General features: G+C 45.7%; 1 protein-coding gene across 3 annotated transcripts in view; it reads right to left on the bottom strand.

Moving 5' to 3' along the window:
• Nucleotides 1-26,045, bottom strand: part of RALGAPB (Ral GTPase activating protein non-catalytic subunit beta) — a 71,790-nt gene that overhangs the window by 45,379 nt on the left and 366 nt on the right. For all 3 annotated transcript variants that reach the window (XM_069872032.1, XM_069872033.1, XM_069872034.1), the window contains exons 2-9: nucleotides 20,080-20,292; nucleotides 19,289-19,491; nucleotides 15,938-16,101; nucleotides 15,118-15,304; nucleotides 11,440-11,571; nucleotides 10,090-10,268; nucleotides 6,876-7,024; nucleotides 6,549-6,765 (exon numbers count right to left, since the gene is read on the bottom strand). In XM_069872032.1, coding sequence (XP_069728133.1) covers nucleotides 6,549-6,765; nucleotides 6,876-7,024; nucleotides 10,090-10,268; nucleotides 11,440-11,571; nucleotides 15,118-15,304; nucleotides 15,938-16,101; nucleotides 19,289-19,491; nucleotides 20,080-20,262 — 1,414 coding nt within the window. In that variant the 5' untranslated portion in view covers nucleotides 20,263-20,292. The remainder of the gene's footprint in view (nucleotides 1-6,548; nucleotides 6,766-6,875; nucleotides 7,025-10,089; nucleotides 10,269-11,439; nucleotides 11,572-15,117; nucleotides 15,305-15,937; nucleotides 16,102-19,288; nucleotides 19,492-20,079; nucleotides 20,293-26,045) is intronic.

The raw sequence follows: 26,045 nt of genomic DNA, 5'->3' as shown, positions 1-26,045 counted from the left end.
AGTCCCAGACCTAAAAAGCAGTGCATGTGGGTCAGTGGAAGATAACGTTGCACAGCAAAGCTGGTTAAATGCAGACACTTACCAATTGTAAAATATTTAAAGTATCCACAAAAATAATAGCGCCCCGTGAAGACAATACAAAGATGATCAACAGCAGCGACAAACAGGGCAAGAACATACACACTAGTCGCAAAGGCACTACTGTACCAGGCTACAGAGGATGGCAGATGGAAAGTGACAAAGAGGTACAGCCAACCTGCAGCCACAAAGAAGCAGATCTATTTTTGTCCTGTTTCCTACGGATAGGGACTGTGGCAGCTAACTGTCCCTTCTCTGCTGCCATCTCTTCAAGACACATTTGTGTTGGGTAGCTTGAGCAGAGGGCAGGCAGATGGGCACAACATGCAGAGCTGATCGTTACTGATGGCCCCCAGTTGTGTGAAGGAGAGCCACAGCACACAACCCCACGGCCACCTCAGTCCAGCACAGCACCTCACCTTGTGCCTTATGCTGTTCCAGGAGGAAAAAGACCTCACCTGGAGGCACCAAGCTTCACAGACTGGAATCCCAGAACACAAGCTTTCCAGTTCAGTCTTAAACCTGATTTAAGACACTGATGCTTCATAGAATCATAGAATAACCAGGTTGGAAGAGACCCACCGGAACCATTCCTATCAAACACTAAACCATTCCCCTTAGCACCTCGTCCACCCGTGCCTTAAACACCTACAGGGAAGGTGACTCAACCCCCTCCCTGGGCAGCCTGTTCCAGTGCCCAATTACCCTTTCTGTGAAAAATATTTTCACAGAATCACCAGGTTGGAAGAGACCCATCGGATCATCGAGTCCAACCATTCCTATCAAACACTAAACCATATCCCTCAGCACCTCGTCCACCCATCCCTTAAACACCTCCAGGGAAGGTGACTCAACCACCTCCCTGGGCAGCCTGTTCCAGTGCCCAATGACCCTTTCTGTAAAGAACTTTTTCCTAACATCCAGCCTAAACCTCCCCTGGCGGAGCTTGAGGCCATTCCCTCTTGTCCTGTGCCCTGTCACTTGGGAGAAGAGCCCAGCTCCCTCCTCTCTACAACCACCTTTCAGGTAGTTGTAGAGAGCAATGAGGTCTCCCCTCAGCCTCCTCTTCTCCAGGCTAAACACCCCCAGCTCTCTCAGCCGTTCCTCATAAGGCCTGTTCTCCAGCCCCTTCACCAGCTGCGTTGCTCTTCTCTGGACTCGCTCCAGAGCCTCAACATCCTTCTTGTGGTGAGGGGCCCAGAACCGAACACAGGATTCGAGCAGCAGTCTCACCAGTGCCGAGTACAGAGGGAGAAGAACTTCCCTGGACCTGCTGGCCACCCCGTTTCTGATCCAAGCCAAGATGCCATTGGCCTTCTTGGCCACCTGGGCCACTGCTGGCTCATGTACAATCACTGTCAACCAACACCCCCAGGTCCTTCTCCTCCAGGCAGTTTCCAGCCAGACTTCTCCTAGTCTGTAGCTGCTCAGGGTTGTTGTGCCCCAAGTGCAGGACCCGGCATTTGGCCTTGTTAAACCTCATGCCATTGGTCTCAGCCCAGCGGTCCAGCCTGTTCAGATCCCTTTGGAGCCTCCCGACCCTCCAGCAGATCCACACTTCCACCCAGCTTAGTGTCATCTGCAAACTTGCTAAGGGTGCACTCGATGCCTTCATCCAGGTCATTGATAAAGACATTGAACAGGGCTGGACCCAGCACTGAGCCCTGGGGACACCACTTGTCACTGGCCTCCAGCTGGAGTTAACTCCATTTCCCACCACTCTCTGGGCCCTCCAGCCAACCCGTTTTCCATCCAGGAGAGTGTGTGCCTGTCCAGGCCAGAGGTGACAGTTTCTCAAGCAGAATGCTGGAAGAAACTGTGTCAAAGACTTTACTGAAGTCCAGGAAGATACATCCACAGCCTTTCCCTCATCCAGCAGCCGATTCACTTTATCAATGAACACGCTCAGGTTAGTTTGGCAAGACCTGCCTTTTGTGAACCTGTGTTGACTGGGCCTGATCACCTGGTTCTCTTGCATGTGCTTCATGATAGCTCTCAAGATCACCTGCTCCATGACCTTCCCTGGCACTGAGGTCAGACTGACAGGCCTGGAGTTTCCTGGGTCCTCCCTGTGACCCTTCTTGTAGACGGGCACAACATCAGCCTCCAGTCCAGTGGGACTTCCACAGTCTTCCAGGACTGTTGGAAGATGATGGAAAGGGGTTTGGCCAGCACATCCGCCAACTCCTTCAATACCCTTGGGTGAATCCCGTCCGGCCCCATAGACTTGTGGGTGTCTAGTCGGGCTAGCAAGGCTCTGACCAGCTCCTCTTGGATCATGGGAGCCTCATTATGCTCCTCTAGCTCCTGGGTTTGTACACAGATGGAACGACTTTCTTTACAATTAAAGACTGAGGCAAAGAAGGCATTAAGTACCTCAGCCTTTTCCTCATCCCCTGTCACTGTTGTTCCTTCTGCGTCAATAGGGACTGTATGGTCTCCCTAGTCCTCTTTTTATTATTTATATATTTATAGAAGGATTTTTTGTTATCTTTCACAGACTTGGCCAATCTGATTTCTAATTGAGCCTTAGCCCTTCTGATTTTTTCTCTACACAATCTCACTTCCCTTCTGTAGTCCACCCAAGAGGCCTGTCCCCTCTTCCAGAGCCCATAAATGTTTCTCTTCTTCTTGATATCACTCAAGATGTCTCGGTTCAACCAAGCTGGTTTTCTCCCCTGCTGGAACATGGGGATGGCTTTCTCCTGAGCTGCTAGGATTTCCTTTTTGAAGAGCTCCCAGCCCTCATGGGCTCCCTTGCCCTTAACTACTGTCTCCCATGAGACTTTGCCAACCAGCCTTCTGAAGAGTTCAAAGTCAGCCCTCTGGAAATATAATGCTACTGTCCTACTAACCACCCTCTTCACTTCACCTAGAACAGAAAACCCTATCATCTCATGATCACTTTGTCCTAGGCGTCCACCCACTGCCACATCCCCCACAAAGCTCTCTCTGTTCACAAACAGCAGGTCCAGGAGGGCACCTTCCCTTGTCGGCTCTTTCACCAGATGTGTGAGGAAGTTGTTTTCCATGCACTCCAGGAACCTCCTAGACTGCCTCCTTTCCGATCTATTGTACTTCCAACAGATATCTGGAAGATTGAAGTCTCCCACAAGAACGAGAGGCATCAAACTAGAGATTAACCCCAGCTGTTTATAGAAGAGCTCATCAGCTGCTTCTCCTTGGCTGGGTGGTCTGTAACAGACTCCCATCACAAAATCTACCTTCTGGTGGGCTCCACTGATTTTAACCCACAGGCACTCAATCTCCTCATCACCACAATCCATCTCAACGGTGTCCAAGTCCTCCCTTACAAAGAGTGCTACCCTGCCTCCTCTCCTACCCTTCCTGTCCCGCCTGAAGAGTTTGTACCCCACCATAGCCGCACTCCAGTTATATGAGTCGTCCCACCATGTTTCCGTGATGGCAACGACATCATAGCCTCCTTGCCATACGACAGCTTCCAGCTCTTCCTTCTTCATTCCCCATGCTGTGCGCATTGGTGTAAATGCACTTCAGCTGAGCTGCCGAGCCTTCAGCCCTCTTAGAGGGAACAGAGTTCATTCCCAATTGCCTGGTAACTGGAGTAGCTAGCTCCAGAGTGCCCGTATCTCCCTTAGCACCCTCAGGTGTGTTCTCCCCCACTTTCTGTGTGGTGAGGTACTGGTGGTCCACACCAGCACACCCTCTCCGAATCACCATTGCCCCACGTCCAGGCTTGTTCCTGTCTAGCCTGGGCTCAACCCCCTCCCCCTTCACATCTAGTTTAAAGCTCGATTTATGAGCTTAGCTAGGTTTTTAGCAAGGGCTTTAACCCTCCTAGGGGACACACGTGTCCCATCCTTAGCATCAAAGCCTGGGGGTGCGAGAGCCACCCCATGATCAAAGAAGCCAAAGCCCCTCTCCTCACACCAGGCTCGGAGCCAGGCATTAATCGAATTCTTCTTCCTGACCTCCCGCTCCTCTGTATTTAGCATTGGAATAGAGGTAAATACTATTTGTGCCCCAGAGCCCTCCATCATTTTCCCAATGGCCCTGAAGTCATTCTTGATGGTTTTGGTCTTTCTGTTTACTAGATCATCATTACCAGTTTGGACTATCAGAGGATAGTAGTCTGTCTCGTAGACCAGGGAAGGAAGTTTTCTAGCTACCTCCTTCCCTGATGCCCCTGGTAAGCAGCAGACCTCTCTGTGGAGTGGGTCCGGTCTGCAAATGGGTCCCTCTGTTCCTTTTAGGAGGGAGTCCCCTACAACAATCACCCTCCTTCTTGATGGAGGATGTTTTTATCTTCGTCTGAGGACGGTGCGGCCTAGGGAAGGATTCTAGGCTGTGGGAGCCATCATCCTCATCCTCAGGGTTGGATTCCACCTGCAGCACCCGGTACTTGTTCACCAGAGGGATCTGGGGTTTTGGTGTCTGGGTGAGGGGAGCAGGTTTCCTTTGTCTGGCAGGAACTTGCTGCCATTCCCCATCTCCTGTTCCCCCAACCATGAAGTTTGCAGGTGGATGGTGTTTGGACACACCAGCTCCTGAAGCCCGCTGGATTAGTGAGAGGGCACTACTCCACTGGTCTATCTCCGTCTCACACTCCCTGATGGTCCTCAGCCTCTTTACCTCCTCCCTTAACTCCTCCACCATGTGTCAAGCCAACAGGAACTGGAGGAGCCTAGCCTTTCACAAGGCTTGATACATTCTCCCACCTAAAGCAGATGCTGAGCAAAAGGATTTACCCAAAAGGATAGATCCCGCAATCAGACTTCGGTGCCTTTCTACCGAGTTCCAGCAGTATGGGTTCATCTTCAGCTTGCTCTCCCTCTGACAGACTCCCATGACGTTGCCTTGACCAGTACTTTACGCAGCAGTAACACCCACGAGCAGGAAAAACTTGACTGAATTCCCCCCAGTTAATTCTGTCTTCTAAATAGCTAGAAAAGCAGGACAACACAGCCAGTTTTCTGGGTCTCTGCCAACACAATTCTCTCAGATGCACTGCTCCCACTAAGTGGCAGAATGTGCAGCATGGGAAGACTGGTCTCACTATGGACAGTTCAGAAGAGCATGGAGGAGGAATAGAACCAAGCACTTTCCAAACAGTTGTTTCTAGTTTTCAGGAAACTAGGAAGTCCTACTGCAAGGCCTGCAAGATGACAATTCTGACTGCAGTTGGTGACTGAACACATGGGATATACGAACAGAAGGCCCTGGAAGCCCTTCATGAAGCCAGCCATTTTGATTTGGGATGACTTCTGCTAGGATCACATCACCTCTGTCTACAGCTGATACTGTTGCATAAGCAGCATCTTTTTCAGGTTAAGCACTTCATTAATTGCTCAGGACACAGGCTATGCTAATTAAAATGATGCAATCAACCCAAAAAGCATTACATACAGAAATACATAAGCTGCATACGCAACAAATGCCCTCAAACTCCTTGCTAAGCTCAGCGGTTTCTCCAGTAACGCACCATGGGCCTCTTACAGAGGAACGTGAGCCTTCTCCATAGAAACCCTCAACTGAACACTTTGAAAAACCATGTGCTGCAAAGCCAAAAATACCTTGAACAGATCCCATATCCTAAACCCATCACCTTCAGACAGAGATTTGTGGCTCAATTATCAAACTGCTGCCATCAGGTCCCATCAGGAACCCAAGTGGCACCATCAAACCTCTTTCTCCTGTTTTCCCTTCTTAGGCCCATAAGCCCCTGACGGATTGTGCTCTTGGAAGAATTCAGCCAATATTCAAAACACTACATACAGAACAGGAAAAAACACAAGGACTGACAAAGTTTATTCTTCTCGAACCTTTATCACTAAAAGGAAGAAAAGAGCTAAAGAGCCTCTGTGAGCAGACTACGAAGTCAGCCGTTAAATCTCAAAACACCCAACCTCTAACATTGTGCACAGCACAGCAGGCAAGTCACATTCAGCAGCTGAGGACTGACGACAACCACAGTATTGAGATCAATATGGAAACACACAGCAACCCTCACTGAAAGGTAGCAGCTTCACTTGCTATTGTAAGGACTTCTGTTTTCAGAACACTCTCCAAAACCAAAGCCAAATACCACTTTGCACAGTACCTGGAGCCATGTCTGACAATTTTGCGAACAATAAAGAGTCTCTGTAAAAAGTTACTGTTCCTTAGATACCCAAGCAGATTTCAAATGAGGAAATACTCTTACTACATTATCCCCTTCATTTAATAAAGTCTTCCCCACTACCATCACCAGGACTGCCATGCTTGTTAGAGCAAGGGAGTTTTTCATAGTAAAAAAGGATTTTTTTTAAATTTCCAAGCCTCTGGCCACCTGCTCAGCTAAGAGCAGATGCTGGCTCAGCTGGGAGGGGTTAACTAAAACACAGCACTGCAGGTCTTTTTTATTGGATTATGCATATATTAATCTTGCAGGTAGGAAATGCCAATAAAACAAGGAAAAAAGCATACATCTATTTTTCAGTAATATTTACCAGTCATGCTGCTGTCTCTGTTTATTCCATTGTGAAGTTTACAGTGAACAAATGCTGCATCAAATAGCCACGATCCAAAGAGGTTCAAGATGCTGTTAACCTTTGGCCTACGAGGAGCTGGTAGTGGCCGTGGCTCAGAACTTGTCTGGTTTGGGCTAGAGAGTGGAGAAGTAGAGGAGGGTTGGTGCTGAACCTTTGAAGGATGTGCAGTAGTTACCTATTTGAACAGAAGAACAGATCAGCTCCTGGAAGCAGGGAAATTACTTCCTCTAACAAAGGAAACTACCAAAAGGGTCAGCTACCGAGATCTAGAATATGAAATCTTACAGTGCTGGTCTTCATCGTTGCTTTATTCACAGTCACTGCCCGATGCCGGCGGTTGTGGGGCGGAGTGGTGTTGGTGGCCGTGGTCTGGGGCATGCTCAGCCTGTTGACCGGCGTGGGTGGTGCGCTATCGGATCGAGGCCGTGAAATACCTGCAGATCAAAAACAAAGCAAGCTTTCAGCAAGAACTCCACAGGGCCACACACAGCAACCCAGCTAGTGAGCACACAGGCCTCCTGAACCGACTAGCTTTCCCCCTGCCCCCAAACCAGCAGGAAGAAAAACATCTTTCCTCTTTCACTATTAGCAGAAGTAAAGGCACAAGCTAAAGAAAATCCTGCTTACTTTAGATAAGTAAATTATTAAAAAACCCCAAAGAACCCCACACCTTAACAACATGGGAAACTCAAAACAGGAGGACCAAGTCCAGAGGGAGGCAGAGAGGAAGGGGTGAGGTTCATTTCCCAAATCCAATTTAACAGCTCACTCCCACCAAAATCCAGGTGTGTCTCACCTTTGCATTTCTTTGAAAATTACACCTCCTACACCTTGTTCCAAGACATCTCTAAGATGTCAGACCCTTCAAAGCCAACTCAGCTCAGCGAATTAAGATGAAACTATCCATCATGCAGTTTTCTGCTTGTCTTGTGAGCTGAATCAGCTTGCTGAACAGCCAAATACTCAGTAAGAACAAGAGATGGGGCAGGGAAGCAGAGCAAGTATGGTATTTCTGGAAGCAGCAGGACATTAGGGCACTCTTTACGCAGCTGCAGGAGAACACTTGTGGTGTATAAAGCTACTCTTCCCACTCAGAATAGGAGGCAACTGCCCTCTGCAAAACCAGAAGTAACGAACACCAGTTCTTTTAATAAACAGAATTACCCTCACACTTCATTTGAAAAATTAAGTGTGGAATTGTAGTGTGGATATTTAACAATGATTTTTTTTACCCAGGAACTTTTCACAGCACCTTACAGGAGAAACTCCGGCTAAACCATCAGTGTGACACTGATTTGGCACGCTCTTTTGGAAATAAGAATGCAGTATTTTGCCAAACACGCATCATGTAGGTACATATCAGGGAGGGGAAATAAAACCCATGTTCTTCAGCCCTTGGGGTAGAAGGCAATGAGATCACCCTTCTGCATTAGCTGAAGGAGTCCACACTGCAGCTCCCATTTGCCTGAGCACTCTCACATCCACACAGCCTGAATTTAACATCACCAAGAGATTTCCTGTGCTGAGGGCATCACGGTCTGCAATCTATCTTTGCACTCCAAGTGGGCGACCACCATCCTAGGTGTTTCATCTTGCTACAGAATACCTCCAGAATTCTAAAATCTCCAATTCAGCACCCAATCAAAGCTCAAGTAGACAGCAAAGCTCCTGGCACACTTGTGCAGGAGAGGCTGGGCTGCCAGAGCAGTGTGGAAGACCTCAACCCCACATACCAACACCTCACATAGCATCTTGGCAAGGAGTTGTGTACATGGTCTCAGACAACCAGGTCCAGAACATAGAAAGGACCACCCCACAACCAGTGGGCCAAAAGAACTCCCTACGAGAGCTCTCCCTGCAGAGGTGTGAGCACTGTGCAAAGCCAACGATTGCTCAGCTGCCTCCCGGGCCTCCACTGCAGGATGCACCCTCACCAGTCCCACATTACAAACTGTTTTCTCCACCAAAAATTAATTACCAACCACACTTTCACAAAAACCTTGGATACAGCATGGTTTTCCTCAATATACAGCTTTTATAAACTATTTAACCTCAGCTTACCCAGCCAACAAATGCCACTGCCAAGGATGCCACATCAATGCTCAGTTGAACTACTATTTTTTTACAACTACTGTTTCAGTGCAGGTTGCCAAACCCTCTTTTCATAGGTAGGAAGATGGGATTTGACAACGTAACACAAGGAGGTGGTTTCTGTAAGGCCAGGCTATGTGTTGCCTATATGAAATCCTCCTTTAACAAATTATGATATTATTTGACAGTCTGCTGAATATTTTAAATTTCATACCTAGTAAAAAGCAATTACTAAAATTCATTAAAATTGGTGGCAAGACATCTGGAAGAACCCTGGACACAACAGGTTTCAAGATTCAATATTATAGCTGAATAAAAAAATAACCATTTGCTCTTTTACTACACTTTATAGCTTCTTAAACAAAGCTATTACTACAAAAGCTAAATCGATAGTGGCAAAAGCTTCTGTGCAATGAGGAATAAAGTACTGATAAACTATTTCCTTGCAATACTGCTGCAGAAACACAGAATGAATTTCTAGCAAAAGCATAACTCAATACGAAGGGAGGATCTTTAGAAGTTTTGTTTAAAAGTTTGTTTAAAGTTTGTTAAAAACCACTGAGGTTTCTCCAAAGACAAACACAACACTAAAAGCTGACAGCCTAACTCCACACACAATCTTTTTTCTGAACACCATTTACATATCTGCTCTACCCTCCTGCAGCCTCTCGTCAGCTCACACTTCTGCCAGATGACACCATTTGTTTGCATATATCTGAGCAAAAAAAAAAGTGGGAGACAGGCAGCTCTTCAGAGCTCTGAAGAATTTTTCATAAGCCTGAAGCATACCAAGAACAATGCTTTAGATTCCAGGTGCTACTAGTGTTACCTAAAGCTTACCAGCCAGTGCTTACATCTACTTTACTTTTCAGTCAAATCCGAGCTGCTCAGTTACCAGCAGACAAAAACACGGCTTTCCTTCTCAGCAGTACCAGCCACACGTTAATCACAAATGAAGCAAGACCGGCACTTGCAGTAAAAAGATCTGAAGACAACAGTCAAAATTCAGTGTCTCATCAAAACGGGCACTGCACCCAGCTGCTGCCACATTTATAGACCAAGTGGTCAGAGCTCACGACGCGCTAAAAGTATAACACTTGCATTGTTGGTAGACAATAGCGGAAAGCAGCCTCGTTTGGGAAAGAGGTGGCAGGTTTCATTTTAGACTTCAGATATAGCTTAAGTTATTTGTTTTGCACCTGAAACTAAGGTCACCTACAACTTTGTGGGTTCACTTATCAGTGTATACAGTGATCCATTAAAAGTGATCCGAGCCCCCTTCCTTATAAAGTGCAGTATATACTTGCAAATGATAAATTGTTATTTATTGAGGACACAGGTTTGAAGAGACTAAAATAATCACTCAGTTACTATTCCTAGCTATCTAGAGGTAAGAGAAAAGCATTACCTAGGAATGCATCCACTAAACAGCTGATCCCGCGCATGGCACGAAAGAATATTTGAGGCAGATGTTTAAGGCAGGGGTACTGATTCAGCTCTTGCGTCATCCCACTCACATTCAGAAACTGCTCCTGAAATTTGGGGGTAGAGCTAATAATGGCTGGGTTACTCAAATCCACAGGATTACTGCACACAAAAAGAGAAAAAAAAACACCTTAGTAAGTTCAAGAAAAGCTGTTAGAATTTTAAAATCACTTAAAGATGCAATAGTCTATGGCATTAAAATAACACTACCACAAACCAGTATCCAGTATCAATGTATCTTTAGCTGTTATCTCATCACAAGGGTCTCAATTTTCACTTCCTAGGTTAGCAGGACTCAATTGTCTTCATATCGAACATTACCCAAATACACTGAGCAATTTCATTACAATCCAGTGAACTGGAGTACACACTGGATAAAATAATCCCCCCGTTGCAGTAACATTAATAACTTATCAGATCTTCTGAACTCTTGTTTAAGAGGTTCTCACATGGTTAAAATCATTCTCTAAAGGTAAGCATTGAATTAAATATTGCCAGTGAGGAGTGACAAGCAAGAGAGTGGGTTGTAAAAGTTTGAGCAATGTTTCTCTAACTCACAAACCCTGTAACAGCAATTCCAGATTTGCAGAGTATGAAGCTTTTGACATTACTCTCACAAATGAGGAAAAAGAACAGTTTTTTTCAGTTAGCCAGGAATTAGATTTCAAACAGTCTAACAATTACCTAGCTTTAACTAGTAAATAATGGTTTATATGGGAAGTTGAATATTTGGGCTATTCAGAACATTAAGGCCATGCCATTCCCAAGGATCTTTAAACCCAAGCATGATGCTTGGCTCTGCTGTGTTTTTAAGGAAAAGCAATATGTATGTAAAAATTAACTGCACAGCTTTCTCACAAAAACAGAGATACACCCATCTTAAAAACAATCTTTTGTAGCTAAATTTAACACCCTGGAAAAGAAATGGAAGCAGCGTACATCTTTTGGAGCTATTGTTCTGCTTTTCCTGTTTGTTATCTCAGAGAACCTAAACTGTATTGAAATCTTGTTTTTCAGATCCTCTAAAATGCCAAATAGGTAATTTTTTTAATTTAAATGAAGCAGCTTAAATTCTCAAAAAGTCCAAGAGTTGGAAGTTGAACAATTCCCTCACAATCCTGCCCCAGCCACTGCAGGACACTGGTACAACAAGTGTTCAGGCCTTTACTGAGAACTGCAGTCTTGGCCACCTCTGGAGAAATTATTCATTTGTCATGCTGGTTGATAGACAAGGTGCAAGAGTAGGAACAACGGACGGCTATAATTACAATACCTCAGCATATGTAAAAAGCGAAACCAAGTTTGTGCAATGCACTCATTATCCATTTCTGGAGGAATCAGACCAGCATCTTCATCAGGAATTTTAAACGGAGGGAATGAAGGTCCATATGTAAAGCGCAGCAACCTAGAAAGCAAGGCAGACAGCTCTGTCATTCAGGCAGTACTGCTCAGAAGTTTAACTGTGCATTTGAGTCTCAAAGAAAACAGCAGCCCACGTGTGAGCAACACCACATCATCCCAAATTTCCCAAGAGATCCCCGTTTTATACAACCATTTGGTCCTCCTAAAGCTCAAGGGAGAGGGGGCAAAGGAAAAAGAAGGAATTTAAGCCCTTGTCCTCAAGGCTCTTTAGCTTAAGAGTCCAAATCACATTAGGGTGTACGTCTAAATGCCAAGTTCATGATGACTTACAATGCACACCCCTGAGCAGCACTTAGTGGCATCCTGCAGGCAGCACGGGATCTGCAACCTGCAGAGCAGCCAGCTCTCTGAAAAAGACGCACTGTCTTTCAGAGAAGCTGGGAGTTGCAGAGGTGTGAAGAGCAAACGCACAGAGGGCTCCACAGCAAGGCAGTATCCTGAGAACCACAGCTTAGATGACTCCTCTCTCTAGAAGGGCTGTAACACCTGAGCAGCCATCAAAATGACTCACTTTCTGATTTGACCCCTGCTGCATCCCCAGCTTTGCAAACTTACAGAGCAATTTCCCTGATCAACATCATCTTGGAGTTCTCAAAAAGGATTGAAGAGACTCAAGTTGCATCTTCTCAACATCTCAGCATTCCGAGAAATCAGACTTTGTCTTTCCCTAAGCTAAACTCACTTTTAGAATCATTTCCTGCTTCACTTACCACATCCCTATTTCCAAGCTTAGAGTTGCTTGTAATGGACAAAAAATGTCCCGTTCATCATCGCTCACTGAAATCCACATAGCTTCATACAGATAAAGTCATCATAGCTAGGAGAAGGGGAGAAGAGCAGAAGTCTACGCTGACTGCTAAACCAAGAGCTAAAGGGGCTGCATTACCACCAGGCACTTCCCCAGTTTCAGACGTTGCAGTAACTTGCAGCCAACTGTGGTGAAGCACATTCAAAGCACATTTGGAATCACAGTCTGTCATGGTAACAAGCTTGGACAAAAGGCAAATGAGCTTTAGGACACAAGGCCTTCTTCAGGTCCAAACCAGAAACACACACTTGGCTACAGGGCAGCAGCTGCCTTCCCCATGCCAATGCCCTGACACTCATCTACATTGCCTGCCACAGCAGCACCACCCCGCAGACAGTTCTTGCCGAGGAATTCCTACCTCTGACAAACCTGGAGGAGTCTAGGCACACCCCACGGACAGCCGTGCCCCACACCACAGTCTGTCATCAGACTGCCCTCCTTCACCACTCATCCACTACAAGCTGAGAGAAATCAGGGTTTCAAGGAACGTGCCCAAATCTTAACTGAAACTGAGAACATTCTCAAGAATGACTGAAAACAGAAATAGATTGAAATGCACACATTCAAGATAGTAAAATAGAAATAAATTGCTCTAGGTAGATAAAAATAGCATCTATGTGGATTGCAACACAAGTCAACCATATCCTGGGGCCAACCACGTGGCCAACAGGGAGAGGGAGAGGATTGTGCTCCTCTACTCCTCTCTCGTAAGACCCCACCTGGAGTCCTGTGTCCAGTTCAAGAATCGCCAACATAAGAAGGATACGGAATTGTTGAATGGGTCCAGAGAAGGCCATGAAGATAATGCGAGGGCTGGAGCCCCTCTGCTCTGTGGACAGGCTGAGAGAGTTGAGGTTGTTCAGCCTGGAGAAGAGAAGGCTCTGGGGAGACCTTAGAGCAGCTTCCAGTACTGAAAGTGGCTCCAGGAAAGCTGGGGAGGGACTCTTGATTAGGGAACGCTGGGATAGGTCAAGGGGGAATGACTTTAAATTGTAGAGGGAAAGATTTAGACTTAGACATTAGGAAGAAATTCTTCCCAATGAGGGTGAGGAGGCCGTAGCCCAGGTTGTCCAGAGAAGTCATGGCTGCACCATCCCTGGAGGTGTCTCTGCCCATGGCAGGGGCATTGGAGCTGGATGATCTTCAAGGTTCCTTTCCACACAAACCATTCCATGATTCTATGAAGTCAGCTCCTGGTTTCACCCTGCTATCAAGTCCCAGCCATGGTACCAGTTAACACCGCACATGTGCACACACTGCCCAATACAATTTCCATACGGCTTTAAGGAGAGATGTTTACTCTCAGCTAATTGCTAACAACCCAGTCCAGAAAATTGTTTACTAAACCAACACTGTTTGAAGCTGGAGCACCCCTGAAATATTAAAAGTGCAGCTTAAAATGCCACTGAACTTAGCCTCAGAGTTCAGCTTTCTGCGTGTTAGGAGTAAAGCAGCTCTATTACACAGCGGACAAAATCGTTACAGAAAGCCTGCAGATCACAGTGCATCAACAGAACCAAAGCTGTTTGCCAACATCAGAAGATAAAGTCTGGACACAGCGCATGGAGCACACACACCACCAACACTGGCTTGGAGACAGCTGTTCTTTTCAGACTAGTGAATCATAACATTTTCTGTTATGCAATGTTACATCTAATAAGCTAAAAATAGCTAAAGAAATAGCATGGGAACTACGCCGAACTCTTATTGCAGCTTTATTTCCCACTGGATTAACAAGTAGCTGGAAAAATCTCTCCACATTTGGATCTCTGACAGGCAATTTTAAAAGTGCCTCAGAGTTAAAATAAGCCCTCACAAAAAAGCATACTACTGAACTTCACAGAGTGCAGTGATTTTAATACATCATTAGTTTCAGAGGAATTATAGAATTGTTTGGTTGGAAAAGACCTTTGAGATCGAGTCCAATCATACCTGTCCACTACTAAACCAGATCCCCGAGCACCTCATGTGCCTGTCTTTTAAAGACCTCCAGGGATGGGAACTCAATCACCTCCCTGGGCAGCTGTTCCAGGGCCAAAGAACCCTTTTGGGTTTCACACTACAAAGACCCCAGCAACTAAAGGTACTGTGACTGTCCTCACTGCTCAGGACATTCCACCACAGCCTGCCCTCACCTGCAAGTCCTCACTGTTCCACGTCCGGCAAGGCCAGCACAGCTCTGCTCTGACCCTCCCTGGCACAGGGCGCCACGGTCCAGAGCAGCACCTGCCACCTGCCTCAGGCCCCCACCGCACCCACACCAGCACAGTACAAGCACCAGGTAGCTCTGGCACAGCTCCCGCTCTACAGGGCAGGAGGAGCCTCAAGCACAGCAACATGCAATAGTAACAAGTATCTCGTAACCATGGTGGTGACTGCCATTAAACACACAAACCATAATGCTACACTAATAGCCACGGCTCTTTCTGTGTGGGACATGAGGAGTCACAGTGATGGAGACTAACACATACCCACTGTGAAGTGCTCAATACCAAGGAGATCACACGATAATAGAGATGATCTGATTCAGATCTTTGCTTGCAGAACAGACACACGCACCAACAGGAAAAGCCCAGGAAAATCAGCAAGATCCCTTACTTGGTCTTGCTCCTTCACTTTAGGATTCCTGTGCATTCCACGAACAAGCAACTCCACAGAAAACCATGTATAACCAAGACTATGCCCATACATATGCGTTTATTCCCATTGGATTTCTCCTACCTAGAAGTGAGGGCACAGATGACCTTGCTCCACTGCTCAACCACTGCAGGGTGATGTCGCCAGTTGGCCACCATCTCTTTGGCAGTTTTCCAGTACGGTGGTGTTGGAAAGCACCGTGTACAAGCTAGTAACCACACCTCAAACAGCACGCCAATTAATTTTTCAGCCAAGTTCTCAGCAATGCCACCTTGCAAGAGAAACAAAGCATGCCTTTAGTGAGTATTCAATAGACAGATCTTCAAATACCTCCTCAAGCAGATTTCAGTTTAAATGTGTAAAGATTAAGTTCATTTTTTCCATCATTTTTCATTTAAGAGCAACTCCTGATTGCCCGATTTCTTCCTACAGCCAAAGATACTATATAAAGCCCAGCCACACGTGTCACTATGGGACACTGGGGGAGACACTGGAATTCCCTGACCATAGGCTGTCTTCTAGTGCATTCCATCTATACTGATGTCTTTTTTTAAGAATCATTATAAACTGACAACATGATTTCCCAGCGGCCGTGCCAAACAGCAGGACACCAGCAGTTTCAGCCAAACAGGGAACAACAATGTCTGAAACCGTTCACCATGAACTACTCCTGTACAGTCATGGCTATGCAAAAATACTTTTAGGAGTACTCAGCTCCAAACCATTCAGTCTTTCCTGACAAGGCATTTTTTCAAAGCAGCACAGCAGAACTGGGCGTAAGCTGTTATGCTCTGGTGGCTACTAAGAGTAGTTAACAGGTTTGCTCTAATCTCCTTGGCAGCTAACATCAAGCAGAACCCAAAGTTTTTCCAGTAATTGAACTAAATGGAAGTTGAACATGAACCTTGCACAGTTGGAGCTGCTAGAAGAGTGTCATTGATCTGGAGAAGAAACAACAACAAAACTTCCCAGGTTTCTCTTGCCATAATTGTCGATTCACGAGCCAGTTTCTGGACGGCTTTCAAAACCTGCAAGCACAATCTAATCTGATTCGATCCTGGGTCCGGCCTGCAAGAGAAGAAAACAATGGGTCTCTAAACCAGAACTATGAAGTGACGTGCACAATAATCTGAACTTTGAACAATTACAAGAGGAAACATTAATATTATCAAACAAGAGCCAAGAAAACAAGACAATGTGCTTCTCTGCACCCTGACACTGCCTTAATGAGAACAAGATGTACCACAATCATCTTCTCTACATGACAAAGAACTCGACATCAGAGAGGGAACACAACCCAGGAGCAGGTACAACCCTGCCCCAAAGGAACCTCTCTTAGGCCAAGCAACGAGAATGCAGTTGAGACATCACTAGTTGTTACATACATAATTCAGAAAGCAAGTGGCAAATTAGGAGAAAATTGTTGGCAAACTAAATTCTTCCTAGTTCTCTTCTTGCTTCCAAATGTAGATCCAACTCTTACCTCTAATTCGATGGATTTAGGAAAAAAAGTCTAGAGGGAGGTCATTAAACAAGAAACTCAGACTAAAAGAAGAGGGGTTAAGTAAGAAAGAAAGGGAACAAGTTGATATTATCAAGGTTTTCACTGTAGTAACAACCAGTCCAACACTACCAGTGCTGAGTCACTAAACACAAAGTGCTGCAGAAGCAACAAAGCAGCACACTCTCTTCCCATCAGTTGGCTCAGACATGGCAGAACAGGTACAAAACACCGGATTCCTACCAAAAGCTTGCCTTGGGGATTCTACCACATGGAACGTTATGTAGTAAGCATCTCAAGTACACGCGCAAGTTCCTCTTGTCCACAAAGCCTATTGCATGGCAAACTCTGGCTGCAGTGTTCAGTAGCCTCATGTGTTGATTCTTACTCTTCCAAGAAGAGTGCAGCACTGAAACTTCACCTAACAGCATAACTACCACTGCTGCTTAGGTAACCTGCACAACTTCCTGAATACCATAGGGATGTGAGAGATGGAAGGCCTTGGGGTGCCTGGGGACTGCTCAAATACACCAAGACAAAAAGTGTCCATTCCATCGCAGTAGGCAGAAGGCCACTGTTGGAGGGAAGGTGCCAGCACCCTCTCTCTAGTCAGCCCAGCAGACACACAAGGGACTTGATTCACCCACCTTTCACTGTTCTTATCTTCCAGTACCACAAGTATTTCAAAGCCTGTGCGTGTAATCATTTGAGTCAGCTGAGCACTCCAACTAGAACGATCTACACACTTCTTTGTGTGGTGCACACACACTGCTGAGATGCTGTTTAAGTAGAACTGCTTCACTTCAGGCTGCTGTGTTTCACACCTGAGCTGTACATTCTCCTCAGGGTCCAAAACCTTACCACAACCTCGGGCCACCACTTTTAAGGCAGCCAAACATTATTTCCAGGAAACGAGGATGAAGGGAGAAACCATTTTAATCACAACACTTCACAAAATACAGACTTATTATAAAGGCTTAGAGTTTTCAATGCAGGGACAGGTTTTTCCAGGATAGTCCAACACAGTTTGTTAACAGAGCTCCTGGGTGAGTGTTCCACAGGAGACCAGCAGCACCAGTAACCTGCATCAATTGGGGGTAACTAGAAATTACTCTCCTCTTCTCCTCCACAGGCGTGTAAGATGATGAACCTTTGCTTTCACTCAAGCAAGGTATGCATGACTCAGTCCTGCATTTGATTTCCATTACAGAATGTCTTCCTGTTGCTGGAGGGAATTCGGAACAGAGCTCCTTGGAGGACGAAACTGGAACCTTAAGCTCTTTTTCTTGAAAACAGAGTAGGGACTTGAATATCAAGCATTGACAGAAGCAGCCATGAAACAGTGTTTCAGATATATCTCAGAGGCTTTTGAAAGAAAAACAATACAATAATTATACTGGGAAGGGAAGTGTTTAAAATAATGATTTTCCAGACCTCCCCGTCTCTGGAAGTTCATTATTTCATTCAATGGCCATCACGTGCAGTCCACCACCCTGCACTGCTCCATCAATGAAGCTGGGAGAGAAGGGTGGAATGGAACAGGAGCACTGACCTGCCTGCTACTAGGGCCCCTGCTGGGAAGCAGCCATGGGATCATAGCAGGAACTATTGAATGGACCGGTGAAGAAGTCCTTCTCCACTGTGCCAAAGGAATCAAGGTTCCCACGCAGCAGACTACTCTGCACATCTCAAAGCTTAGAGACTTACTTCTGCAGAAGCCTAATCCAGAAGCATGCTGTTCTCAGATCAGTACCACTGTCTTGACTATTAAATTAAAATTACTTTTTCACCACAAGTTAAGAGCAATGACAATGAAGGTCTGGTGTAGACTATGAAGCAATCTACAAATAGCAATGAACTCCTCATAGTAATTCATATGAGTTACTATTCAAAGTCCTTTATTAACAAAGCCTTCAGGTAAAGTTCAGTGCTACAAGCACAGCAGAACACTTCCAAGGCCACTTGCACTGACGCATTATTAATACTGATAAAAGCAGGTGATCTGGTACTTACAGACAGACTAAATATTGATCTGAAGTATTTCAGGTCATTTTTAAGTACTGTTTCGCAGGACACCAATCTCTTCTTACTTATCCAACATGTGTGTTCAACAGCAGCAGGTAAATGAGTCACAAACTATAAAGTATGATATTTGAGCCCTCTCAGAACATAACTTTCTCCAAAACCTAGAAGCACAGGTATCTCCCAGGATGTCTCATGTAACACCAGGCTGTCAGATAGGAAGCATTCCTCCACAGGTTTCTTTTGAAACTACCAGCGAAAGATGGTCAGCATAATTATGCCCATTAAACAGGCAGCAAGGTGCAGGCACAAAGCAGCTGCTTACCATAAGATCATCCAGCACATCAGAAGTGGGATCAAGTCTCGAGTAAATAAAGCATGGGACTGCTACGATGTGCTCTTCATTATCGCAGTTTTACATAACACCAAGCACATGGTCACACAGCAATGCTATTTAACCCTTCCCCCCACCCTCCAGTCATCTAGAGATGGGTCTGGAAGTTCTTAGAACAGCAAACATTCAAGTCTATCCACAAACCATAACTCTAACTGCCTAAATACAGCAGCAACAACTCCATGTGCTATTGAAATTAAAAAGCACCTTCCTTCTAACTTTGCGACAACAGCAGTCTTATCATCATCAAGAGCTTCCCTGGCTCACCAGGCCTCTTTGACAGCTCACTACAGCTTCAGACTCCTGAGCCTCCCAAGTGTCCCAGCCCTAACACTCACCTTGGTACAAAGAGATTTTGGAGATGTTTGAGAATGCTTTGAACATAAAGGTTTGGTTCCTTAATAACGGGTAAAGGAATGGAGTCCTTAGGTAACACAAGAGCCATGATCCAATCTGTATACACGTCCACACAGTATTTCACAGTATCGCCATCCAGAGGGAGGGTCAGGCCATAACAAACCACCTCCATAGTCCATTTTACCTGACCAAACAAAGTAATTAGCAAATAAACATAGGTTCTAGCTCAACAAAATAACAGTAGTTGTGTGGTACAGGCAATTCTATTTAACATACACTGCAATGCCAAATCGTTAATTTGTATATCATGACCTTGGGAAGATTATGAATAAATGGCAAATCACCAAATTCTGAATCTTTTCAGTCTAACCTGTAGGGAGAGCTCTTCAAAACACACAAAAGCTCTTCCAATTCTAGGAAATACTTGTACTAGCTAATGACTTTTATAAAAAGTCATATACTGTTGCTTCAACAATGAGGGTAATTAGAAAAGCTTTAGGTGTTACTGCTAATTTCTTTGGTTGACGCGGGGTGGGGCTTTCTGGCTGAACTTCCTGGTACAGTAGCTGAACTAAACACTATTAGGTCATGAAATACACTGCTATGAACTAGCTGTTCTAGAAGCCTGATGTAGATTACTAACCCCAAAACACAGCACACTTCTTAAAATTTGGACTATTAAAGAGAGAAAATTACAAAATGGGCCACAAAAAGTTATTAAGTTGCCACTCTAACATGAAGGAAACTGTGACCTCTAAGAAAATGCACTTACTTCTTTGTCTGTTTTCAGTAAGCTCTCACTTCCAACTGACGATGTAATTAAAGCTTGTCCAAGAGGACGCACCACTGCATTTGCCACTTCTCTCCCCACGTTCTCCGGATAGCTGTGCAGTACGCTGGTATTCCCCTGATCATTCTGAATGACAAGGTGCAAGGATCTCCACTCCGAGTACATAGTGCCTCTATGCTGCAACCCAAACAGCACCTGGAGGAGAAGGAGAACAGAGACAGGGATAGAAATGTCTGTGACGCAAGCTACCCCAACTGAGGCTGTTTGCCACCATACGGACCCATGTAAATTCAAGAAGCACATGTCTGTGTCAGACATTTGAACACCAGGAAGAGATTCTAACAGCTGTTCTACAACCTTATTGTGTTTTTCTAGAAAGCTTCTCAAAAAGTTTTGGTTAGGGACTAGCAGCCCATCCAAGACACCTAAACTTGAGGAGTGACATCACTTTACATACCTTCTGCTTGCACCATCCTTGCAGGAGATGCTCTTGCTTACACGCCATCTTTGGTTAAACAGAGAATAGTTCTACAAGTATTTTGTTCATATAAACAATGGCTCCAATTCATACCTTCTTCCCTTTTTCAGCTTAACAGTAGTTAAAAGTACAAGAAACTTCCAGGAAAATCTTAGTCATCTCAGAAGACAAAAAATCAGTCTCTTTTTACATCCACAAAGTGTTTCTCCTACAGCATGCGCCACTCAAAACTGGTAGTTGAAAAATGTAATTGATGATGAAAAGCACAGTTGTCTGAAGTGGTGTCCGGACGGACTGAGCCTTGTAAACCCAGTATCACTGAATAGCTGCATTATAACATCGCATCCAGGCACCAAACCCAAGGTATTAGGGTATGCCCTAATGCCTTTCAAATCCTTGCAAAGTCAATACACACGCGGTCACACGCTCTCTAATCAGATCTGTCCTGAAGATTCAGGACAGAAAAGTCACTAGAAAATTACTAGATAAGAGAAACAGTGTTGTCCTTTCAACAATGCTCCCAGCACAACCGCGGGTTTGCATTTTCCCCTCGCTGCAGACTGAGCCAGCTCAGGGAGCCAACAGTGAACTGGCTGGGTTCATGCACTGGTGGTCCTGCTGCACACACCCCTGCCCAGGAGTCTGACCAGGGCAAGCTGGCACAGGCAGCAGCTCGTCACGGGACTGCCAGCGCTCTCCCCAGGCAGCTCAAGGACACTCGCCAGGCACTGCCAGCTTTCACCTACAGACCAAAACATTCAGAAAGCTAAGCCAGCACAAAGGTGTGTCTGCTGAGACATCTGTTAACTGGATCGAGATCCGCTCTAACTCCAGTGAGACGATCACCTAGGCCAACACAAAGGAGCCATGAGTACACAGGGCCAGGACGGTGGAGGAGCACCCAGTCCTTCTGGCAGTAGTGGGCTCATAGCAACCCTAAAACTACTGCTTAGGCAGGTGGGACCATGGCAGCCAAAGCCATTGGAATTGGGACTGCAATCTCCCTCTTTCCTCCTCTCCCACCAACACCACCTTCTTTTATCAGTTATCTGAGACAGCTGCCCATGTGAACAATGCAAGGAAAAGAGGGCTGGCACAGGAGAAAAGCAAGGAGTGCGCAACAGCCACAGCTCCAATCAGCTCAAGCTGCCATGAATGGCACCCCAAAGGTCATCTGCCAACACTTCGCTGGCACAGTTCGGAAGCCAGTTAGTTGTACATGGAACGTTCTGAATGCTTCCCAGAACAAGAAGCCAGGCCTGGAAATACACCTTTCTAGAGACAAGCCACCATTTATACAGGTCTACCTGTTTAGCTTTCCCCTGTGTTTATTTACACCCAAAACCTATGTAAAAAGCCTAGTGATTCCCTTCAAGGGAGGAGGGAAGGTGAGGCAGCAACATCTACATCCTTCCTGGTTTGCAGCAAAAATCACGTGCACTCATCACATAGCAAATTAATCAGAGCAGCCACGGCCTGCAGGAAGCATATCCTCTCAATGCTGTAGGCATTCTCCGCTATGGGAGCTGAGGCAGGGGGAATGAGCGTGGCACTGCAGGCAAAACCCTCAGGCTCAGAGAAAAACAGCAATTCCAAGACTAGCTCTGGGGACACACAGAAGTCAGAACAACAAAAAACAATTTAAAAAAAAAAAGCCAACAAAATAAAAGACAAACCCCTAAAATTAGTATGACCCATAATCCTTCATGATAGCTGCTGTCATTGCTTACTTTCATTATATAGGTTCCCCTACCACTACCTTTTGTTTTCACACACTATATTCACATCATTCTCCCCTGTCCCTCTCACCTGAACACCACCTTAGTCTCCAGCTCCTGTGGATGGAAGGTGAGACAGAAGAGAAACATCATCCCCTTGGCAGTATTTCCCTGTCCTCTCTCAGGTGCAGAGCACAGCCCCTGCTCCAGGGCAGCGTGCCTCTTCCCCTGCCCCAGCTCTGTTGCTCCCCACCAGGGAAGGGCGAGGGCATGTTTTGTCCCTCCGATTCCACACAGAAGCATGAAACACCACTGGAGGAGTGTTAGTTTATATAAGCTGATTTCAGCTGATAAAGCAGCACATGTTTTCCATCACCACGCTCCAGCTGAAGGACCAGAAGCTCACAGAACTTCCCAGCATGCCAATAACTGTTAGCACGCTCACTGCAGCTGCCCCTGTACCACAATGGGGTTCCCAGGAGCATGGATGGAAGCATTGCGCACTACAACCAAACTGTAGGCAGTGCCTGTGTTTGGGCTTTCTTGTCTAGTAGACAAAAGCCACAGAGGACAAGAATTCCCAAATCTTTCTGCATTTTGGAAAGGCAATGGTAGTACACAAGCACTTGCCTTCAAGCAGCTCCCTGCCATGCTGAAGCAGAGATGCAAAGCTCTTCTGGGGGACCCTTCCACACTTGTGAGGGGAGCAGCATTTGTAACAGATACAGCACAGATACAACATCCCATGTTTGAGAGAGTTTTAGGAGCAGGACAGGGTGATCACAGCCCCTGGTGCCACACACATACAGCCAGCTGCCTGTATCTTAGTAATATTCAAGACTTCCTTTGGTCTTGTCATAAAAGAAATCCTCTGTTGGTCTTACCAATATCCAAGGAATACTGGATCAAGTAATTGTTTCAGGTGTGCAGTCCTGTGGATTTCCAAGGGTATCAACTGATTCGTCCTTTACACTTACCAGTAAGATTTTATTTGCAAGGCCTAGAAGTTACTTTTCATTTAAGACTCCACTTTGAAATAGCTGCCATCTGTTAGGACTGGGCAACAGCTAGACCCAACTATGCAGCTTCTGGTAACTGGGCAGAAGTTAGAAGGCTGGTGAGCCTCCCCCCACAACTCTATCTGTTAGGATGTTCTGTTTTGACAGATTCAACGCATTGACAAGGCTATATTTTGCTTTAGACAAGAGGCACACAATGCTTTGCAGCAGCAGGACTCACTCCCTCAGAAAAGGCTCCATTTATCACAAATTACTTAAACAGTAAACAAAAAAAAAAAAAGGCAACTGTCACACCAGGCAAACAGCACACTCTGATCTTTACTTCTAGTTTTGCAATATTACCGCATTCCAGCTCCAGAAAAGCACTCTCACTGCCCAAGAAATGACCTCCTAAGGTTCATGCAGCTGCACATTCATACTTCACATAAACAGATGTCTTATTGAGGTTCAAATCACCAAGGACTCTCAGAATGATGGGCAACCTAAGTAAAAGGAGGGGTGGGAAGAAAAGTAAATCAATCCCTGAAGTTTCCCAAGCAGCTTTACATACTCTCAAGTCTGAAAAGGGGTTGTGTTCATGTTCCTGGAGGCTGCACTAGATAGAACATCTCCAGATTCTCAGACAGACAGATCTAGAAAGAAACTGTCAGCATTAACACTGACAGAACAACCGTGAGATGTGAAGTTCTAACATCGACCACCTACTGCAAAACTGCGCATATTTCCAGCATTCATTGGTGTAGTAAATAATTTGCCTTTCAATATATTCCCTCCAGATCCATTTCAGCTCAGGAATTTTAGTAGCTATCACCACATAAAGTGGAAAGAGGATGTTTTGGCATTTAAGGCCAAAGATCCTCACTTCATAAACGCTTTATAAGTTGTTGAGCATGAAAGAACTTACTAACGAGCCCATAAAACTCCAAAAATAAAGATATTTAAGTTCTATTTCCAGCTCCCAAAGACTTAATGACAACAGTTGCAGCCAAAATATTTGAACTCCTGGATCAGGAAAGTTAGACAGCAAGCATTACCCAACTAAATAGCAGACCCCCATTCTTCAATTCCCCTGGAGAACATGGATTAGCTCAGAGCCAAAAGCAGAGGTGCAGGCTTTGGAGGGTGTGCAGGGAGCACAAAGACAAGCTGTCCCAGAAATGGAGGCTTCTTGGAGCTTGTCAGAACCAGAAGATCACAACAGAGGAAATTGTTATTAACACATTAGATGCAAAAGACCACCAGCAGAAAGATATGCAAGGAAGGCTGAAGACCTGAACCATAAAGCATTAACAGAAAAGGTTTACACCATAAAGTTCTTGGATATTGGATATATTTTATAAGTATTTCACAGAAAACAAGTAATCCCTCTAATACAGACCATTCTACACTAACAGCACCAACATCTACTCTCTAGAGCTGAAAAGCCACCTTGCCACAACTCATCTTTCCTGGATTGTGTACCAAGGAGGATTATGAACAATTTTTCAAGCCAGCTGAGGCCTATGATGTCTGGAGCATGGACAATTTGCCCCACCTTGACAGTGTCCCTTTGCCCACCAAGTTCACGCTGGAAAGAACAACTTGGATCTTGCTACTTACTCAGCACCCCTCAGACTAAGGTAGCGCAGAGACCTCACCAAGGGGCAGGCTCTGCCCCAGGCACACATCAAGTACAAAGGACAGCAGGAGTAAAATAAAACAGGCAGGAGCCACCTTAGAAACAATAGCAAAGACCTAGCATTTTGTTAAATCAGTATTTTGTTAACGGATAAGCACAGATATAGATCAAGATTACCATTAAATGAAAATGCGTTCAGATTCAAAGGAAAAAGAGGTCAGACACATTAAAAACAGGAACTTGCGTCATCCTTTTTCAGGACCTTCAGCCATGGTGCTACTGAGTAGAAGAGAATCACAGCTTCCCTCGCCCAGAGAGGATAAGCTTGTCTGGTTTTATCACCTAACTGTAGCAAAAGTTAGTAATGGTCCTGACACAGGTCTGAAACATAAGGTGCTGTGTAAGGCTTAGGCCTCCGCTCCCTGGCACTCCCTTCTCACTGACTCCAGAGGCCCCATTGCCACTCCAGTTCCCGAGAGCACCACTGGACACCAGCCTCTGCAGATCAGGAAGCGTGGCACCTGTCTCAGGAAAGCAGGCCGTCTAAAAATTGCTTATTGTGATATGTGAAGATTAACAGAGCCATGAGAAACCAAAACCAACATTCTGTTTTGTGTGTTCTCGCTCTTACTCTGTTCTCCAGCATCATCACCTGGACAGGGGCACTACTTAGCTTCTCACTATTGTTCTCACTGTTAAAAGCAAGGTTGAGAAATTCTCGTCCAGGCAGGTCACCTGAGACTTTTAAGAAATTTTCACATCCCTCGCTTATGCCAAAAAGCACATAACGAACTCCACCGCAGAACCATGCATTTCTCTCATCTAAGCCGCGAAGTTTCGACTCCCGATTTATTTGACGTCCACGCTTGTTCCCCAGCCCAGCTCCCTCTGCAACTCTGCAATCTGCACCCCCAGGACGGATTGTCCCGCAGGTGATGGTCCCGTCCCCGGGACACCAACCCTCCTGCGCGCTGCCCGCCGCTCTCCGCCTCCCCGCAGAACTCGACACTCGCCCGCGGGCCCCGTCAGCGCCAGCCCGGGCAGACCCAGCCCCACCGGACCGGCTCTAACGGAGCCTTCAGGGAAGCAGCGACAGGAACTGCACCCTCTCCCCA

Source organism: Phaenicophaeus curvirostris, chromosome 18 (genome assembly GCF_032191515.1).
Source record: "Phaenicophaeus curvirostris isolate KB17595 chromosome 18, BPBGC_Pcur_1.0, whole genome shotgun sequence".
NCBI lineage: Eukaryota > Metazoa > Chordata > Aves > Cuculiformes > Cuculidae > Phaenicophaeus > Phaenicophaeus curvirostris.
The sequence above is the reverse complement of the archived record's forward strand: the minus strand, read 5'-3'. Positions and strand labels throughout refer to the sequence as shown.